Source organism: Aspergillus luchuensis, chromosome 3 (genome assembly GCF_016861625.1).
Source record: "Aspergillus luchuensis IFO 4308 DNA, chromosome 3, nearly complete sequence".
Classification (NCBI taxonomy): domain Eukaryota; kingdom Fungi; phylum Ascomycota; class Eurotiomycetes; order Eurotiales; family Aspergillaceae; genus Aspergillus; species Aspergillus luchuensis.
In genome coordinates, this window is record NC_054851.1 from 21663 (window position 1) to 40925 (window position 19263).

Consider the following 19263-nt stretch of genomic DNA (forward strand, 5'->3'; position numbering starts at 1 on the left):
AAGTATGAAAAACTAGAGGATATATACTATTAAGGAGATAGCTGTTCAGTGAAACAACTCTTTATTGGCACTTCTAGTCCACCTAGCATGATTGGGGAAGAACAGGAAGAGTAGATAAGATTTGGAGAATAATTTGTAGTAGGCATGCGCGGGTGGGATATCTAATATGCCTCAATGCCCCCTTATGAGGCAAAATGGCACTAAACACGCATAACGATTCTGTAGTCTTCCTGCTCCCCATGACAGAAGTCCAAAGCCTGCGTACTAAGCAGCGTTTGCTCTGGTTCAGCTTCATCGCTATTCTTCTTTGTAAGCATGTCAGCTGTTGCTTCCGTGTTAAATAATTGGTGCCCAACCTGTATCCGCTTAAACAACTTCAGTATTGATCTCGACTGTCCAAACTTCCCTAGTAATTTGCATACCAAGGAGCAGTACAGCATCAACCGAGCTCAAGTTAGAAAGTGTTGCTTTCTTCTATGTACTGGGGCAAGCTTATATGGCACGTCTGGAGATCTTCCATCACTTGATTGGGAAGGAAGTCTTGAACGCATCGTGACGAAAAGTCGAGCAACTTTCGCAATGCTCGTTCCCAGCTAGGGCCCAGTGCTTGCATGACTTTTACCCACTCGCCGTATATCCCCCATTTATATGCAAAGACGGCCACATCGTTCCCATGTCCTCCGTTGCACGTCACGAAGTCAACGTTATTACCGAACAGGAAGCGGAGATTTGCTGTGAATACCTTGTCAGTATTGGTCTGGGCTGAACAAACTATACATACTGACCTAGGATCTGATCACGAAGGGGAAGGGAGGGTTCACACATTACCCTCATAATGGAAAGGAATAAATCATGTATAATCGCACGAGAGTGTATGCAGCGTTCTCGAACAAAAACATAAGCATCCGGATTTCGAAGATTTCAAAATATGGAAAGGTTGGCATGACGGAGTTTGCTGCCGTGAGCCACAGCTGATTTGTCAACGCGGGTTGGGCACCCTCAGCGGCTTTGTGTTCGGTTTGAAAATGGGGGGCAGCTACAAACAAGATAAATTCGAATTTCGCAAGTTAGACTGAACAAGCTATTACTATGAAGTGATACGCATCCTGCAATCGGTGGTTTCGCGACCAAGATGCCGTTGACCAGCACCTTCGAGGCTCACCCGCACTTGCCCAGCTTCGTACTTCAAAATATTCTGAAGGAGTTACCTGTTGTTCGCACACTACCGTCCATAGTGCATTCTGCCCGGCGCGTCCGCCTTGCTCCTGAGTGGAACTAATAAGAGTCTGTAGCGGCGCCCGTGACCTACCTAACATTAGGAGGGGATACCTATGATATTACAGACTTTATATTGGGGTTAAACTGTTCTGTTTGGGCATTTTCGGGGCTTGTTTACTTGGTACCAAAGGTTCTCCTGGGTGCATGCTGCCTAAGGCCAGAATGGTCAGGCTATGCGGTCGAAGCCCTGCAGCTTGATCTCATGAGCCTCGGTTTACGTTCGGCATCGCTAGGGGAAATTAGGTAGTCCTAGAGAACTGAGTCCCAGCCGAAAATGACTGGCACCCTAAGAGTGAAGGGCCTCCGCAGGGGCCGCCTTTCTCTTTCTCCTTCTAAATGACAACCCTGCCTCCTTCCCTTCTCTCCATTAACGCTCCTCAGCCATTTCATCTTCCCATAACATCTACATTCTGGCAGTCACCTCGCGATTCCACCCTCTCCTGGTCTCTCTTTTCAGTTGACCGGTCATTTGACTCCCTCCCTTGAGCCATGGCCCGCCCTTCACCACATCACAACATTGGCCATAGCAGCGACAATGACGAAACCGCTGGCAGTGCCTTTCCGCCTAGACTCAGACAACGCCGCCGGTGTGGATTTCCCGATAGACATCACTGATGTCACAACTCTGACTCACCTCCACCTATGGACAACCGACCGCGTCTTTGGCCATTTTTATTATCGCGACCTAATATTTAGCTGGCTTTATAAGCCACATTGATATAGCCCTGTCGGCAAGCCGGACCGCCGGCCTTACGACTCTCCCCTCGAAATTAAGTCTCTGCTTGCCGTTGGCGTTCTTCTGCTTGTTTCCTAAGCTCAGTTTACCGCCGGCGTTCCTCCTCCACCCTTAAAAAGAGCGCTTTGTAATTTGGTGGGCTGCTTTTAGCCATTTGCTTGATGTCGGTTTGTGAAACAGCCAATTCCGACCGGCGCTCGTCTAGGCGGCAGGCCTCCGTCAGCTGACCAAGGAGTCGGTGAAAGTGTATTTCCGCGTACTAACCGGGCGGCCAACTAAGTGAGGGCTAGGGGAACCCCTGGAGAGCGGGCTTGGGCGGGGCTAGGTCTTCAAGTCAAGCGTATATTGAAAGGCAGAAACAACTGAGTACCGCCAAGGCATCTCATATCTGCAAAACGACCAATCTATTCCTACAATACTGAGAATTATGAGGCTCTATTGATTTGGGATCAGCATCTGAATAATAATTTCAGGAGAACTATCTATGAACCATCCTTGAGCGTGTGGCAGAAACAATAGTAGTTCGCAATCTCTTCGTGTATAACACGTCAGAGAGATTACGTCAAGAATTCTAATAGACAATTCGAGCAATCTCAGACGGCTTCATTGAAGAGCTAGACAATGTAATATCACGCTGAAAAACACAACCAGAATTTGACACGATTAATGGGGCTGGCTCCGCATTCGCAAATGTTTGTGGGAAAAATCCAAGGGGCAAAAAAACCACAAACAGAGCCAGGGCACACTATCAGTTTCCAAGATCTCGAAGGCTTTTTTCCAAAGCTTCCTGAAGCTGAAGCGCCTCTGCCCTACGGTGGCGAGTATTAGCAGATTCCAAAGCCAAGTCGAGTAGTGCCTCGTCTTCGTAAGCACTAACACTGACTGGGTCAAAGATACCAGGCAGCCTGGCTAGAATGTGCCGTTCAATCACCTGACGGCAGACATTATCGACGAAAAGTTTCATTGCCACCTGAAACAAGTTAATATTCGGAGATCTTGTATGGCACATGTAATCACACCTTGTAGTAGGCTGCCAGGTCATTTCGAGCCTCAATGCAAGCCTGTTCGGTCATATTCACAACGACCCGATCCTGCAAAGCTGTTACCAGCCTGCGAACTTCGTCAGAAGAATTCTGGAAATGAAACCTGCCATTCCACTCTCCTTCAATCGCCGAGTCGATTGATTCTTGTAGCTGCTTTCTTGAATGTTTTTGTCTCGATTTCTGGATATTGTCCGTGTAGTAGTGGTTGTATGTAATTGGCTGACGCTTCTCGTCGTCCAAGAGAGTTTCCAGCTCCTCGTGCGCATGTCGAATATCCATCTCCAGCGTGGCATCGATCACTTTGGATACGCTTTCCCGAACTTTCATGTCTTTGATAACATGTTTAAGAGCGCATTGGATGAATTGCGAAACTATGGAAACAGTTTTGTCTAGATGCCGACGGGCAATGCTTCCCCAGCGGTCCGATTGAGCATGGTATAATTCGGCCAACAGTGCGTAGTTGTGATTGCCAGGAAGCTCTCTTCCACGAGTCTCATGGTATTTCTGTTTTGTGTCAGAGCTTACAACTGAGCATTCTCTTCATGAACTGACCTGTTCGACCCATGACATCATTTGTTTATCTGTGAGGAGAATTTGTTCCTCCTCCGCCTCAATCTCGTCAGCGTGTGGATTGGCAACAACTTTTCGCTTTTCACTGTGATCCCGCATGTAACTGGCAAAGGTCTCATTTTCACAGTGAATGGCAGCACGAAGACGAACAAACATATCCTTTCCATCAACAACGAAGAAGGCAGCGTCGCGGCCACTATAGACTCCCTCGACAGCAGCTTTGACTAGATTATGAAAATCACTACTGATTTTCGTAAGGAAGACACGAATTTGGCTTGGGGAAGATCTCTCTTGACCGAGTTCATTAAGTTCCTCGTTTATCTCATAGAGCAATCTGCGCACGTCCTGTCGAACTTTCGGTAGTTCTCGCTCAATATGGCGATCAAGAAGCTCTTGGAGGAAGATGCGCAAATTATCAATCCCGATCCGGGAAGGGTCGATACCTTGACTTTTCCATGGGCCGGTAGAGAAGAACTCCAACTCCGCTTTCCGACGTTCTGCTAATGTCATGCCTTGATCTAACTGCGCTGGAGTTGGATTCTTCAAGAGGAAAAATCCCAAATTCAACTTGGTGCCATCCAAGTTCTTTGCCACACGAGCCACACGAGCCTCTGTACCGGAATTTATCAAGTCAGGCTTCGTGATAATACCGACTGTTCGACAGCCGGCTTTGTCGAAATGACGAGCGCGTTGGATGATTCCTTGGGTGTCAATGTCGCTGCTAGCAGGAACTACAGCAAGAACAATAGTCCGCGAGTTTTCGAGGTATGAGTCCACGAGATCGCGAACAAGTTTGACATCCTCTTCTTTCTCCGAGACAGAGATAAGTCCAGGTAGGTCCACGATTGTCAAATGTACACCCGTGTTTCCAACCAACTCCAAGCGGAGAATATCAGCTGAAAAGGCTGGCGCGTTCAAGTCTGCGGAAAATCCACGGATTCCCATCAACGCTGAGGCCTCTTCAATGATACCAGGAAGCTCGGCGAAATCATGTATCTCGTGCCGGAACGCATTGAGACGTGCCTTTTCCTCTTCTGTACGAGTGACATGCGGAATAATCATAGCAGTAGCACGCTGCTGTCCGGATTCGTGTCGAAGGCTAATCTCGGTCGCAAACCGTGTGCAGAGGCCATCCTGGCGGGGAAACGGAATCCCGGTGACGCCCTCTAGAACTGAGCTCTTTCCAGCGGACTGGTCACCGCAGACAGCTAGCTGCGGTAGCGAGATATGGTCGCCAACTCCATTGGCGCGAATACGGTCGATTTGGTTGAGTCTGTCGGATGTTCTGGATGTCTGGAGGCCAAGCCCGTCTCCTACTCGATCCAGATCAAGCGCGATCCAGTCCTTGTCAGGCGGTGTATCCATGATGCGTTCAAGATCGGGCCTCTTCTCAGCCGTAATTGGAGGGGAAAGTTTGCCTGCGTATATCGATAGGTCAATGGAAGAAAAGACTAGCGCTCGAGATAAAGAGGATGACCCAGCCTCTTTATAGCCTTGATCTGGAACCTTGCTCGGAACGAGTTGATATCTAGATACCAGGGCACCCGAAAGACTCAACCAAATCGATCGTAACTCCAACGGAGACGGCAACCTTATCACGATATCACAGCTTTATCGTCCGGTCGCGGCCGCGAGATCGCAAGCGGGCAATTGTATTGTAACCAAGCTTTGCTCCAGGCCTTTTATAGGTCCGAAGGCCTAAGATCTCACAAGGTACATTTCGCTGCACATTCCATTCGCAAGGCGGTTGCAGCTCGCGGCTTTGAAGGGGCAAAGAAATTGACTGCAAGGGATTCACATACCAATGAGTGGTATGGAGAAAGTTCTTCTTTGGTTGCTTGCAGCATTCTGGCTGATTATTGCTATTATGTGCATGATCCTTGAAATGTAGTAGCCTCTGCTCATAATGCTTTTTGGCCTGCTTCTTACACAGCGTAAAAAGGCCACGTTGCGTTCGTCTATTTTTCGCTCGACGCAAACAAAAGCAAGTTACATACACTCCCCCAGAGCGATTAATGAACGCAGAACTCACTGTCTCAGAGAGTAGCGTCATACATAACTCCGGATTTGCACAAATGCCGGCAAGGAGTTATCGACGCAATTCTGCGGACTTAGATTCGTAGATTTCTGGCACTTTTACTTCATTCGTTACAGACAGTCAGACAGACATTGAGGCTCGAAGCCGCATTGAAGAGCAAGCATACCATATTGAATATTGACATGAAAATTCGAGCACGAAAAAGCAAGCTGTTACTGGAACAACGCCAGATAAAACATACCAAGGAGCAGAGCACAAACGCAGTATGCTTAGCTAAGCGGTGTATATTTAGCAGTCTGACAAGACCGCGACATTCAATTGGCTGCGTTGGCTTACTAAGATTCTCAAAGATCGTTCCGTCCATCTAGCAGAGTATTGCGTAAACTGGTATTTCTGCTGTGTAGTCTGCCATGGCGGAGATTGTGCTGGACTCAGTGAAATCATCATACAGGCTGGTGCAAAATAAGCTTCACCATTTTATACCCTTCTCTTAATTCTCGGTCTACCGCCAAGACGCTAGCCCGGAAAATGAGTGTAGGTTATTGGGCTCTGGCATTCGGCTAAGTATGAGAGCATGATGGCTCGGCGAGTAACTCCAAGTTCTCGAGCTACTACTTCCCTGAACCAAACCGTCCATGAATAAAGGTACAATTTTCCTGATGTTGAAAAGAATGGTTAATAGGGAATTCTAGGATATTATAGGTTTGGAGAGCGCGCCTTACTCAGCAAGACGAAGTAGAATTAATTATGGCGACCGGGCCTTATGGATTTGCCACTATTTGGAATTCTAGCCTTTATGAAGAGATACAAGTCTATTTGAATTATTTTTCTCTCATTTCCTACTCTTGCAAAGAGAAAGGAAGTAATCAATTAATATATATCTATCCTATACGGAATCCAATGAAGGAAACCCGACCTGACTGATGTCACTGGACAGGCATATATTTGGCATTATTGCCAAATAAGAAGGCTTACATAGTCTCAGGAGGGAGCCATGATACTTACTTATCGTTCAAACGTATTTAATGTAAGAATTACTGTACAATGTAGTGGAATCTATGGGTTCGTATTGGATGAATGGCCTTGGCAGGATTCGAGCTTATCCCTACAGTCCTCAAGGGTCTTTTGAGGGAACCGTGGCCGGGTTCCAGAGCCGCACTATCACATCACAGGAGTTGGACGCCAGTAACTGGACATCAATTGAGAAGACCACTAGATAAAGTTGCTGCCTCTTGTTCCACAGTCTCTCTGTCCCAATTGAGATGTGTTTCGGTGAAATGCATATGTATAGGTCCATGACAGCAAAGGCTTGGGATCGACTTGTTTCTAGTAAGTCAAGGCACTCGAGGTTCATAATCTTCATTATTTTTGCAACTAGAGATTTAAACTATACATTTTGGCTGGGATTCTGGGCTCACAGATAGCTTCTCGAATTAGGTAGTCACGGGGAAGGGTATGCGGTCTAAAACTTACACTTTTGCGCGATCATGATATGTATATATATTATATTATATATACTTTTTACTGATGACCTTGATGATAGGCACTGTTGTGCAATGTTCTGCTGAAAAGAGGTTGTGTTCCTGAACATATCTCCTTTGACGTCTCCGGTGGAGGTTACCGTAGCCTCATCTCAAGTCGCCTGCAACCTTTCTGCATGCAGCATTTTTCTAGGTATAATTAAGGTCCGGAATACTCAGTTACTACAGAAACAGTAGGGAATATTCTATATTAGGATTAGTATGATTCTTCTCACCATGCCATCGATTGTCACCGTGCAACCAAAGGGTTGCGTTGTCCGGAAGCGGATGACGTGCAGCGTAAATTGCTTATTTAATACACAAAGGATATCCTATTTAAAATGGATGTACTTGGCAATTGAAGTCAAAATACAGTCTTTTGAAACAAAATTAGCAAAGTTTAAAGACTTTAAAAATGAAGAGAGATAAATACGGTCTACGCACTCATTTTCCTTCACCGAAATACGTCGGTTTTGCCGAGGAGTCTTCCGAAGAATATTCAAAGAAGAGAGCTGCCAACTTCAACATCCAAGCCAGGTCAGAAATACTCAAAAAGGAAACATCAAAACTCAGAGATACATTACGCGTATTTAATTCTTTCCGATTTAACATTCCTCGCATACAAGGCGAAATTTGGAATGTTATCCCCCTGTTGGTTGCAGGGCCTGAGAATGCAGAGCTATATACACACGGCCAATCAGAGCATGACATTGAGATCCAAAAATTGACTGCCGAATCACGAATTATCCAGGACCTCTTTACACTTCTTCAGGGATTCAACGCTAAACTATCAAAGATTCAAGGGACTCTGAACGACTTTGCTACAGCTCAGGGAACATCTAGGTCACCGATCGGTGTTTATCCTCAAATCAGGCTTGATTCCCCAGATTCAGTGAGCACTAACTACGAGGAAATAGGATTCCTTAGTCCTGCAATGGTAAATTTCTCATATACTGAGAAAGAACTCACCAAAGAAGACATTGAGCATCATTTGAGAGACGGAGACAGGTCATTCCCGCCAACTATATCCGTTTCAACAAGTCCAGCGAGAATCTATAAGATTAGCAAAAGACCGACATTCTCTGACAGAAGGGAATGCTACGTCTATATTATAGACCCTGACTTACTTCAATTACTCGGCATCACTTGCCGCTCGACTTCGGATCTTGTCGAAGAACTGGGAATCGAGAAATATTCCCTCCGCAACCAAGACGGTGCACAATACGTCACACCAAGTCACTATGTTTGTCATGGATTTATTCCTCATGAAGCTATAATAATGAAAATGGAGTTGGGCGTATATTATTTGTTGCTTGAAAAGACAGGAATCACAATAGGTATGTCATCGGTGTACCTGTTGGGATAGTATGCTCACATCTTCAAAAGCTGGAAGTCTGCAGGATACCTCGTGCACCCAAAAGCTTACTGTCCAAGATTATCTTAACTTTGCGAGAAACCACAATAAGGCATATCCTGCAACCTCTCGCGTGGAATTGGGGCCCGCAGCAAAGGGTTTCATCTCCTCGCAGGAGCACGTTGCCGATATTGGTGTCGAATCTTTAGTGACAGAGATGTCAGCTTTTCGACTACCGGTTTAATATACGTCAGACTTTGGGTCATCCCACTCGAATGTGGGAAATTTTTTTCATATCGTTCAAAGGACCCTTGGGATCAAATTACATAATTCGCTCATTAATTGCACGAATCTACCACGTTGTTCGGTAAAGGGAAGCCAAATTATTTTAAGAACTGAGATATGTGCCTGTGACTTCGTCTTGGGCGTATAGGATTTGTCTTTAGTTGATTTTAATTAATATCTATCTGACAGTCATTAAGCCATTTCATATCCTATGGATGGGCAATTCTACTCATAATCCAGTAGGGGATAGTGCCTTAAAGACTTGGTGGAGTTGCCCACATGAATGCGTGTGCCAGAGCCCACTCACCTACACTCATTTTCTAGACTAGCGTCTTGGCAGTAGACCGAGAATTTTGAGAAGAGTATATAACGGTGAAGCTGCTTATGCACCAGCTTGTACGAGAGCTCAAAGCTGGGAAATCTTCTAGAAAATCATGAGAAGAGCCTTTTAGCCGTAATTTTTCAATACTGTACGCGGTATACTGGGCCAGCCAGTCCAACAGGGTATCATGTTGAGGCAGCCTGGGCATGGGTAGGGAGAAGAAGGGATACTACCTTGCATCTCTTGCGCTTGCAGTCGCGGCAGGCGGTTGAGGCCTTTTGTCTGGGGAATATAGGGGTTTCTGAGATATTGGCATTGAATGGCCCACTGGGCTGTCGGCAGTCTTAGGACGTAGGGCGGGGGCAAGAGGCTTCATGGAGCATGAAGTCTCGGGGCGGTTGCAAACGGCGCGAAATTGCGATGTTTAGTTTGAGTGGGTCAGACATTAGCAGGACGAAGAACTTCCTCCTTTGCCCCAACTCCACCAACGGCAATGGCACGGCCACGGGAGCAAGGGAGACTTCCATTATGTGGATGTGCTCCGTAAGTTCCGGAGAGCGACCACCCTTTGGTCGAGCTTGTCAGGCTTTGACCAGAAGTTGCTTCCATCCACACAGCAGCTGTAGTTTCCGCGGGCGACCGGTAGCGGCCACGATACAACGATGCTTACTAAGAACAGATTGTGGTATGGAGTACGCTAGGAGAAGATATCCACGACGAATCTAAATAGTTGGATTGCGCGCTACGGCTACGCGCCATTTGCCGACTAGACCTGTAATCACAACTACGATGCAGGATTACAGTACATGCCGCCAGACTTCTAGCTGTTTGTGGGGCGCGAAGCTTTAGCTACATACTGTAACGGAGTCTGCGAAGAGAAGAAGAATTGCAATTCAATACATCAATCGTTAAGTAGGTGATAAGGTATACCGACCGTCACATGGCCTGCCGATATCTTCCTAAGTTAACTTACGTGTGTCGATGACTAAGCCTCAAACAAGCCGGGAGGAAGAGCCCCAGGGGAAAAACATTCCCGGGGTGCAAAGCCCCTAAGGAAAAGAAGGCCCTGGGGCAAAACGTCCCTGAGGTGAAAAAAATCCCGTGAGGGAAAGAAAGCCCTAGGAGCAAACTTCCATAAGAGAAAGGACCCTAATGTAATGACTACTGGCTCGAACGGCCAAAAGGCGCAAAGAAATCGTGTGAGGATGCATTTTACGAAGCTTTCTCGTCGTGTGTGGGTAACTGCCACCTCTGGAGTGTGGAGTAACCTTAACCATCCAAACATACATATCTATTCTTTAAGTGCACTACAAAGATACCTCTTCCCGGATTATACAGAGATTTCAATGTCAAGCATTCTTGTACTGTAACGTATCTGAGGTTCAAAGTGCCCGCTACCATCGCCCCAATATCTTACATCTTGGCCTCCCACATCTCATATTGAGCAGCTAGCTCGCCCCAAGTTATTTCTCTTGGTTTTGGGTACGACGTGTCCTTAAGAGCTCGTTAATATCACTAATATTACAGTAACAGTCGTAAAGGCTGCCTACCAACTCTTCGCGCGACGGATGCCACTGACTGTTAGAGTTTGTGCTTCAGGCGGATAACGAGTGCAATGTCTGCCTCACACAAGTTGCAATACTCAAAAGCTTTTAAGAACAGGCTGTTCTTTCGTCGAGTACGTTGTTGATATGTGGATCGTTTGCTACTGGGTCTCCGCCGTCGGATGCTTCTCTTCTTCGCTGCCATTATGTTGATCAGGCTTTTGAAATTTCCTCAAAGTACATTAATCCTGAAACTCAAGATCGACTCCATTTTGATATCGCTCATTTGGATGCAATACCTAGCAAATCATCCGGCAAGGGCCGCCTCTCAGGTGTAAAGAGGTTAATGGCAGCTAGTGGCTTAGATAATCGAGGATAACCTACGCATGAACATAAGCTTGTGCTGCCTACTAGCCTACGCTGGCCTGTGTGTAAAAGTCCGTAGCGAAATCTCGATCGGATATTGAGTAACACATAGTATTATGTAGGGTATCTGGGAGTTGTTAAACAAATCTGGCAACAGAACATGGGTGGATGCAAGGGAAACGTCTTCTTGTGATTCACGTGGATAGCTTGCACGTGACATTGGATATCAATTCGTGACATCGCTGATACCGTCAGCTATCAATTAGTGCAGGCTAGCTACAAGCTTGGGCTAGTAAGTAGTTTAAGCTATCTTCAAGCGCAGATAGTGTTTAAGTACTCAATAGCTTATACTGACAGCTAGCCTGGATCAATGCACAGCCTCTGCTACCTATCAGTAGCTGTTAGTATAGATTATTGACAAGTGCATGCTAGCTACAAGCCCAGCCTAGTGAGAAATACAAGCAATCTTCCAAATTTGAGCCAACAGAAAGACATAATAGCCTATCGTCTTCCTCATTCAAAGCTATCACTAGCCCACGCTAGAAATTGTCGATAGATGAGTGAGGCTGTGCATTAGTCTAGGCTAGTGTAGGTTGCTGTTCAACACTCAAATAATAACCGATACACAAATATAGCTTATGCTACCTTAACAGCCTGCGCCAGTTAGACCTGTAAAATCTCAGAGCCTATACTCTGGCCAGCCTTCATCGATCCATCACCCATATTACTATCATTGTGTTTGTGGAAGCTGCCACATATTCTTGCTCGAGACACTTCTGCTGGAATTTATATGTTTGTCGCTTCAACAGTGACGAGTGGTCTCCTGGAGAGGCGGTACTTAGAATTCGGCGGCCGTAGCCAAAATAAGGTCAATACGGTACAAGACGAAAAAACACAGAGGTTGTCAACATTTTCCTGCAAGCTGACCCAAAAGATGACTTGGGCGAAAGCGAGGGTTTAGATAAATCTGACATGACTAAAGACATAGGTAATGACTTGTTTGATTATACATATCATTTATTCACTGTATTACTCCCATCACTATTAGATGCGCATATGGGATAAGGTCATAGATTTCTCCATACCATTTATGCAACGAACCGGGACATAAGCATTATAAACATCAGTACTATTCATCTACTGAGGCATATATTTGCCCGTCACAACGTGCGGGACTAAAGCAGATTAACAATTCAGTCTTCGCTCATTGATTAACTGACATTGCTTACATCATACATCATCCCCAATCAACCATAACATACAACGGATATTAAGTCCACATACACGTTTATAAAGACATAATAGAGAATAAGACCTCCAGGTATAAGTGAGATCCATAATATTTCAACTAAACCTATATACCAGAGGTCCAGTATCCAGCACCAGCTTAGAATTAGTATATAAATTATTTATCTTGATAGAAGAAGATGCCCTGATACTGAAGACACCACCTTATTCTATAATATAGCTTTCATTTGCAAGAGTCAGATCCTCATTAGGAAGAAAGTTCGCAGTAATAGTATTAGATATAATTAAGTTCTGGGCTCAGGCCATAGGGCACTGGTAATTATTAATAAGAAATTAGTGGTAGATCTTAGTATATAAAATTATATTTAATAACTATAGAAACACAAAACAATCACTTAGTTATCCCTATGTTTAATACCACATGGAAGAGTGATATCATATTAAGAAAATGTCCATAATCTTCGCGGTAATATACTGATACTGAGTTTTTATACAGCCAAGTCCTACAGGTCCTTTGGATAGAGCTGTGTAGGTGGAAGGGTAGAAAAAATACTCTTCAAGAAGACTAACTAGCTTGAAAGACCCTCTATTCAAATATCTTCCTAATTATTTTCGGCAAGATACTGTAAGAGGAGATTTATATAATAGTATAATTCTATAGTATTATAACAGCTGGATAACTTATAATACAAGTATCTTTTATTTATTTTTCTGAGGTTGAACTTTTTATATAAAATAGAATTATAAATATACTGATCCCTAGTACAGTATGGAGATATCTACTCACACCATAAATTAATTCTTAGTGTTTTAATTTCATTTAATATTAGATATATAATCTATAATAAACTAAAGATTATAGAACAGAAGCCATAGCTTATATAATTTATTTTTAAAAGGTGTCATGTCTGTGCCTGTATAATTACTGTACTGAAAGTATGATTAAACCCAGTATTATATAAAATAATATAAATAAAGCTAAATAACAAAATAACATATTAGATATCTACTTATAAAATATATTCAAGATCTATATTGTATCTGAGACAGAGTAGAATTATTATATTAGTCTTACTCAAGCATTAGTTATGTCTAAAAATTTATTATTATAATTAAAGATTTAATTACTTTTTAGTCCACTCAGCTTACTACTTAGATAGTCTCTTCTTATTCTACTTTTTCTTATCTAATCCCTGAAATCCCTAATCCTAATTATCACTATCTTCATAACTGGAGGAAACTTCTGGATTAGTCTCTTTATAATTAACTGAAAAAAGCTTAACTACAAGTTTATTACATAGACAATTCTGATCAGAAGTAGATAAAGATAAATTATTTATAATTTTATATATTTTAGACTGTACTTTAAGATATTTTTTTCTATTATATTCTTCAGTAGGCTTAGATTAGGATACAGTAAATAATTATTTACATAAAGACTCATTATTATTCTTTGTCTTACTACTACCGGTAACTCTAAAAATATTTCATAAGTGTGAGGTCTCCGTAATAAAGACTTTGATTATAATCTTTATTACAGCTTTGCTGAATGCTGGATTATTTATAATTTTTATATAAAACTTATCCAGCTGGAATATTATTTTACCCTCTATAAAGTTATTAGAAATTTTAGTGTCTAAATAATGATAAAACTATTCTTTATTTTCAGGTAATTTTGAAAATATTAATCTGGCTCTTTGTAGGATCTGGAAAATTAATAGGATTTTACTAAGAGTTATAATATAATTTTAGACAAGTATATTAAAACTATCTATCTTATACTTCCTGGCAGTATAATAAATCTGGATGTTTTTCTTATATTTAAGTTTAATTTGGTGTTTCTCTCTTTGATTTTCTATATTAAAGATCATTTCATATTCCCCTTTATATAGGAAATGTAAGATAATATAGCTAATATCTACGTTGATATCTCTGAGTAGAATACAGAAATTCTAAGATTATCTTGCTTAGACCAGCAGGTGCCCTGAGAAATAATTTTTTAAAATAAAGTAATTTCTTTTTCCAACAGTAATGACGATGATTCTTAATTATTTATAAGAACTATAATTAAAATAAGAGGATTAACACACATCAACAAAGACAGGATATAGTTATCTTATAATATTTACAGCTAGTTATAATTGATTACTAAGAACTTTATAAAAGCCATAAGTACTTTTCAAATCTTAAGTCTTATTAGTGGTTTATTAGAGGATTAGTTATAAAATAAACAGAAGATATAATTTAAGAAAAACTTGAGAGTAAAGAATTAAAAACCAATTAAATATATGAAGATGCCAGGTTTTTATAATCTCAGATCTTTAAAAAAATAATAATTCTAAATATCTGATTTATTTAATCTAGTACTTAGACTTTATTCCAAACATTACAGTGGAATTGTGATGACACGGGGCAAGGAATATAATAGGGTGTCTTGTAATAGACTATCTTGATATAAATATACTATCTAAATAATAAGTATCTCTTGCATGCCGGCCTTACTTATATCCTAGTGTTCCTTACAGGAGAGATCTGGCTCGAAAGAGAATATATGTGATTATATTTCTGGTATAATGAGTTCAAGCAAAAGAAGGCAGAAGGATATGTATTGTAAGAACTATTCAAGTAGTGTATGAAAGAGCAATCTCTATTCAATCAAAAAGCTTCACCGGAAACTTGCTGAGCTGGCGGACATACTTATATATCTCAATCTTTTAGTCTGAAACAGAGGGAATGCTAACATAAATTCCTTGCAGGTGAATTCTTGGCCTGAAAGTCACAAGGATATGCGGAAATTTTACCTTCTATATAATGTAATTGTTGCTTAGTATGCTATTACTGTCAAGGCAATATATATATTTCAAAGATCTTTATTTATATGGTGGCCACTCTTACATGATATATACATAGATTATAATAAGTCAGCTATCACGTGCGGTGCGTAAGCAGATAATATATATAAATCATAATTATTGTTTATTACAGTGAAACATTTCAGCCACAGTATATGCAAATGAAAAATACCTGTGATATTCCAGACTTTATACTGGGTTTAAACTGTTCTGAAAGATAAATAAAGTAGCTACTGATCCTGGCCAATTAGAATAAAATAAAATAAGATATTACTGTAAAAGAACATATTCTTCTAGAAAATAACAGAAAGAATTTATAATCTAGCAGAGCTGTTGGACTTATATTAACTAATATATTTATCTTCCAACCATTTAGCAGAGTATTAGATAAATAGATATTTTGGTTGTATAGTCTGTTATAATAGAGATAATGCTGGTTCTAGAGACAGTATCATATAAAAATTTAAGATTAGGAATTCTTTAAGAAGATTATGAAATGGGCCCTGTACCCGAAGCTTATCTAAGTAATATATAATATACTGAGTTAACTAGTTTAACAATTTATCATGTTGCAGGAGCCTGGGAAAAAAAAGCTATAAAATATTAATTATTATAAGTTAAATATCAAGACTATTTAGTTAGTTCAAGTCTATTAAGTAAGCAGTTAATTTTTTATAAGCCAGCTGTTGAAGATCGGGAACAAGGTAAGTTTCAGAGAATATATATAGATGAATATAAATAAAAAGAGAGTAGTTCTCTAATATAAAGTCAGTTTCGGGAATTATATGTACAGGCTTTATTTCAATATCTGTCTCTGTACTTTCCAGTAAAGTTAGAGTCTGTCCAATGCTGGTTCCGCTGATTGTAGTAAGATAATTATCTTAGTATACTTATTCAATAAATTATATAATTATATTCTCTGATATCTCTTGAAATTCATACATACTGCTCTGGTCTTTCTTAAGATTATTATCCAAGACTGTAATCAATAATAGGGACTTAGTATAGAACAGCCTTCAATAAATTGTAAATAAGCATCCTGTTTAAGTAACTCAAAAAGAAACAGGCTTAAAATCTAGAAATCTGACTCAGATCAATATCTATTATATGTATATATTCTAGAAAAGAGTAGCTTACTCAGAATATAATAATTCTTATACTTCTTTGATTATACTCATTACTTCTTAAAAGAGTAAGGTTTGATAAGGAGTGAGTGGCAGGCCTTGATCCAAGATTGAAGACTCTGAAGGGATAATTAGACTGAATAGTTATGGTAGTCTTTGTTTTCTTTTTTTTTTGCCTGCCATAGATTTCCTGGTGGGAAGGGAGAATAGAGGATCTCAGGACCTGTCTTATCTTAGGTGCGAACGGTCGACATGTATTCTATCATGATTGGTGGAGAAATATAATTAATGAGTTAGACATAGTTACTGTCTGTAAGGGGCCATACAGGAAGTACATATATGTTACAGTAGGTATTCTGAAGAGACTCTTAATAATTATGTTCCCTTTCACGATGTCAGGCTTGTCATGTTGTTCTTTGATAATTTATAAAAGAACATCTAAAACTGCACGGTATCTAGCTACTGAAGTAATCTATGCTTTGCGGAATAACCACTATGGTTCCTCTCACTGTGATTGTATATAATCATCCTTGATATTTCAATGATAGAGATTATGTGGCTTTACTTATTTATGAACAGTCGAATGGCCCTTAGGGCTACTTTATTTCTTATTATTATTATTCAGATTGGATATACTGTAACCGCTTGTAATATTCTGTTGAGAGTTCCTTGATAGGCTAAACATGTCTCCTTCAAGCTTTCTGGAGGTACTTATCTATCTGACGCAGACGGTTGTGTTCTTGATAGCTCTTATCTTCTGGAGAGACGAGCTCAACACATTTGATATTATCAAGTATTCCAGACTATATCTCAAGACCTACGTTGAAGAAAGCAGAGTAGATACTGTAAAGCTAATTCTTGTCCGAAGAGAGCATAAAGTTAGAAGTGCTCATTTAGTGGAATCGCGAAGTACAGTACCAGAAACGGGAAATGTATGGTCCTATCACTGCGAGAGACCTACTAATGCACATGATGGTATAAGTCTCAGATCTTCCCGTCATATTGGATATCCAAATGAGCAATGTGCAGTGATGTTCAATGAAGCACATAGTGTTCAAGCACATATAGCGGTTATCTGTTGTGATATTGAGGAGAGCCAAGACATGCTATTTCAATTCAAAGCCAGACGGCTTGACCCCTCATTAAGTGGGGCTAACCAGAACCAATCATCTGACAACGTAGCCAATGCCAAAATTGCTGCAGCGCGAAGCTTACTCTTGCTGAAGCTGTTGTCTACAGACTTTCCTATCACTTTCGTTGAAGCCTTGCCTTATCTCCCGGTTTATGTATAGGGTGTCCGGATACCAGTGTCACCACTTCTCATTCTAATTATTTCAGCAACCCTAGTGTGAAACCGACCTAGGCTTGATTTGGACTGGAATGGAATAATAATTCTCCCGATCAGTATCGTGTCCTGTACTTACATGTAACATGAGTACTGGGGCTACAGTAAGCTGTTAACAATTTCATCTACCGCTTTGATCGCCTTGACCACCTCTTCAGAGACCGGTAGACTGGCACCTAGATGCTGAAGGAGAATGCTTGAAATAATATACGCGCGCGCGCGCACACACACACACACACACATGCACAAAACCAATTCATTAGCGCCCAGCGGCCAAGCCGAAAGGGCAACTATCACTGATCTATCAACACTGTCCAAGAGCTTATGTAAACCTGACGCCAAAGTCTGACCATCCGGAGAGCAGGGGTGAGAAGACTAGGATTAGAATTATGACAAGCCGGCTGATCTTCAGGTGATCCTGTCCATGTTTCGGCTTGCCACTTGAGGATTAGTTCAGTTATTCGTGGCTGCGGCCTTTAATGGTATAACGTTGTATTATTGCAATGCTGTTCCGGTTTGAATTCCGGACATTAGATACCTATAATTCGCTATCGCATCGGTATTCAACAAAACCATCTCCCCCGACACGCCTCTGCCAAAGGGTAGATGGAGAAGACTCAGCTGCTCTTCCGCTGAGAAGCTCTCCTGTAACTTACTTGTGGTACGTGAAGCAGCAGGTTAACAGCCTCATCCCCATTCGCTGCATCACTGGCCGCCGATCTGACTTAGCCTTTGTCCCAGTTGCAGCACCTCTCTCAATAAGCATCTTGACAATTCCTTCATATCCATTCTCTGCAGCCAGTGATAGTGGTGTCCGACCGTTCTGATTCTGAGTCTCAGTTACAGCGCCTCTCTCAAGAAGCATCTTGACAATTCCTTCATGCCCATTCTCTGCAGTCAGTGATAGTGGTGTCTGACTCCACTTATCCTCTTTCTCAGTTGCAGCGCCTCTCTCAAGAAGCATCTTGACAATTCCTTCATATCCAATCTCTGCAGCCAGTGATAGTGGTGTCTGACTGTTATGATCCTGGACTTCAGTTGCAGCGCCTCTCTCAAGAAGCATCTTGACAATTCCTTCATATCCATTTTCTGCAGCCAATAGCAGCGGTGTCCGACCGTTCTTATTCTGAGTTTCAGTTGCAGCACCTCTCTCAAGAAGCATCTTAGTAATTCCTTCATGCCCCTTTGCTACAGCCAATAATAATGGTGTCTGATTCCACTCATCCTCTTTCTCAGTTGCAGCACCTCTCTCAAGAAGCATCTTGACAATCCTTTCATGCCCATTCTTTGCAGCCAGTAGCAGTGGTGTCTGACTGTTCTGATCAGTCATATCTACCCTGACATTACTTTGAGTCAGAAGCAGCCATACACCATCCATATCTCCTCTTCTTGCGTCCGTTAACAATGCTGCTGGTTGTCTGGGATGCTCAGGTGGTCTTAACTTGTTAATAGGATAAACCTCTTCTTGAAAGTTACTGGCCTGTTCTACAGTGATTGGTTTTTGTATGAGCATTGTACGTCCGCCTTGGACAATAATCTTTCTCACAGGATATTGGGCTGGTCGGAAGGTACTGGGATCAATTTCTTGAAAATCTCTGCTTTGAACCCTCTTGAACAGATTTATACTTAAAGTCAAAT

At 41.7% G+C, this 19263-nt stretch overlaps 4 protein-coding genes across 4 annotated transcripts; 1 reads left to right on the forward strand and 3 right to left on the reverse strand.

Moving 5' to 3' along the window:
* Window positions 1-454: 454 nt before the first annotated feature.
* On the reverse strand, window positions 455-834 carry AKAW2_30003A (uncharacterized protein; the record flags this gene model as incomplete). Its single annotated transcript, XM_041686469.1, has 2 exons — window positions 455-732; window positions 786-834. 2 exons carry the CDS (start codon window positions 832-834, stop codon window positions 455-457), a joined length of 327 nt encoding a protein of 108 aa, XP_041540450.1.
* Window positions 835-2762: 1928 nt separating this feature from the next.
* On the reverse strand, window positions 2763-4992 carry AKAW2_30004A (uncharacterized protein; the record flags this gene model as incomplete). The annotated part of the gene is made up of 3 exons (XM_041686470.1): window positions 2763-2984; window positions 3034-3561; window positions 3610-4992. The coding sequence occupies 3 exons, from the start codon at window positions 4990-4992 to the stop codon at window positions 2763-2765; spliced, it is 2133 nt and encodes a 710-aa protein (XP_041540451.1).
* A 2608-nt stretch (window positions 4993-7600) lies between these two features.
* AKAW2_30005S (uncharacterized protein) lies at window positions 7601-8783 on the forward strand (the record flags this gene model as incomplete). Its single annotated transcript, XM_041686471.1, has 2 exons — window positions 7601-8522; window positions 8572-8783. The coding sequence occupies 2 exons, from the start codon at window positions 7601-7603 to the stop codon at window positions 8781-8783; spliced, it is 1134 nt and encodes a 377-aa protein (XP_041540452.1).
* A 9494-nt stretch (window positions 8784-18277) lies between these two features.
* Window positions 18278-19138, reverse strand: AKAW2_30006A (ankyrin repeat domain-containing protein; the record flags this gene model as incomplete). Its single annotated transcript, XM_041686472.1, has 1 exon — window positions 18278-19138. The coding sequence occupies one exon, from the start codon at window positions 19136-19138 to the stop codon at window positions 18278-18280; it is 861 nt and encodes a 286-aa protein (XP_041540453.1).
* Between the last annotated feature and the right edge of the window lie 125 nt (window positions 19139-19263).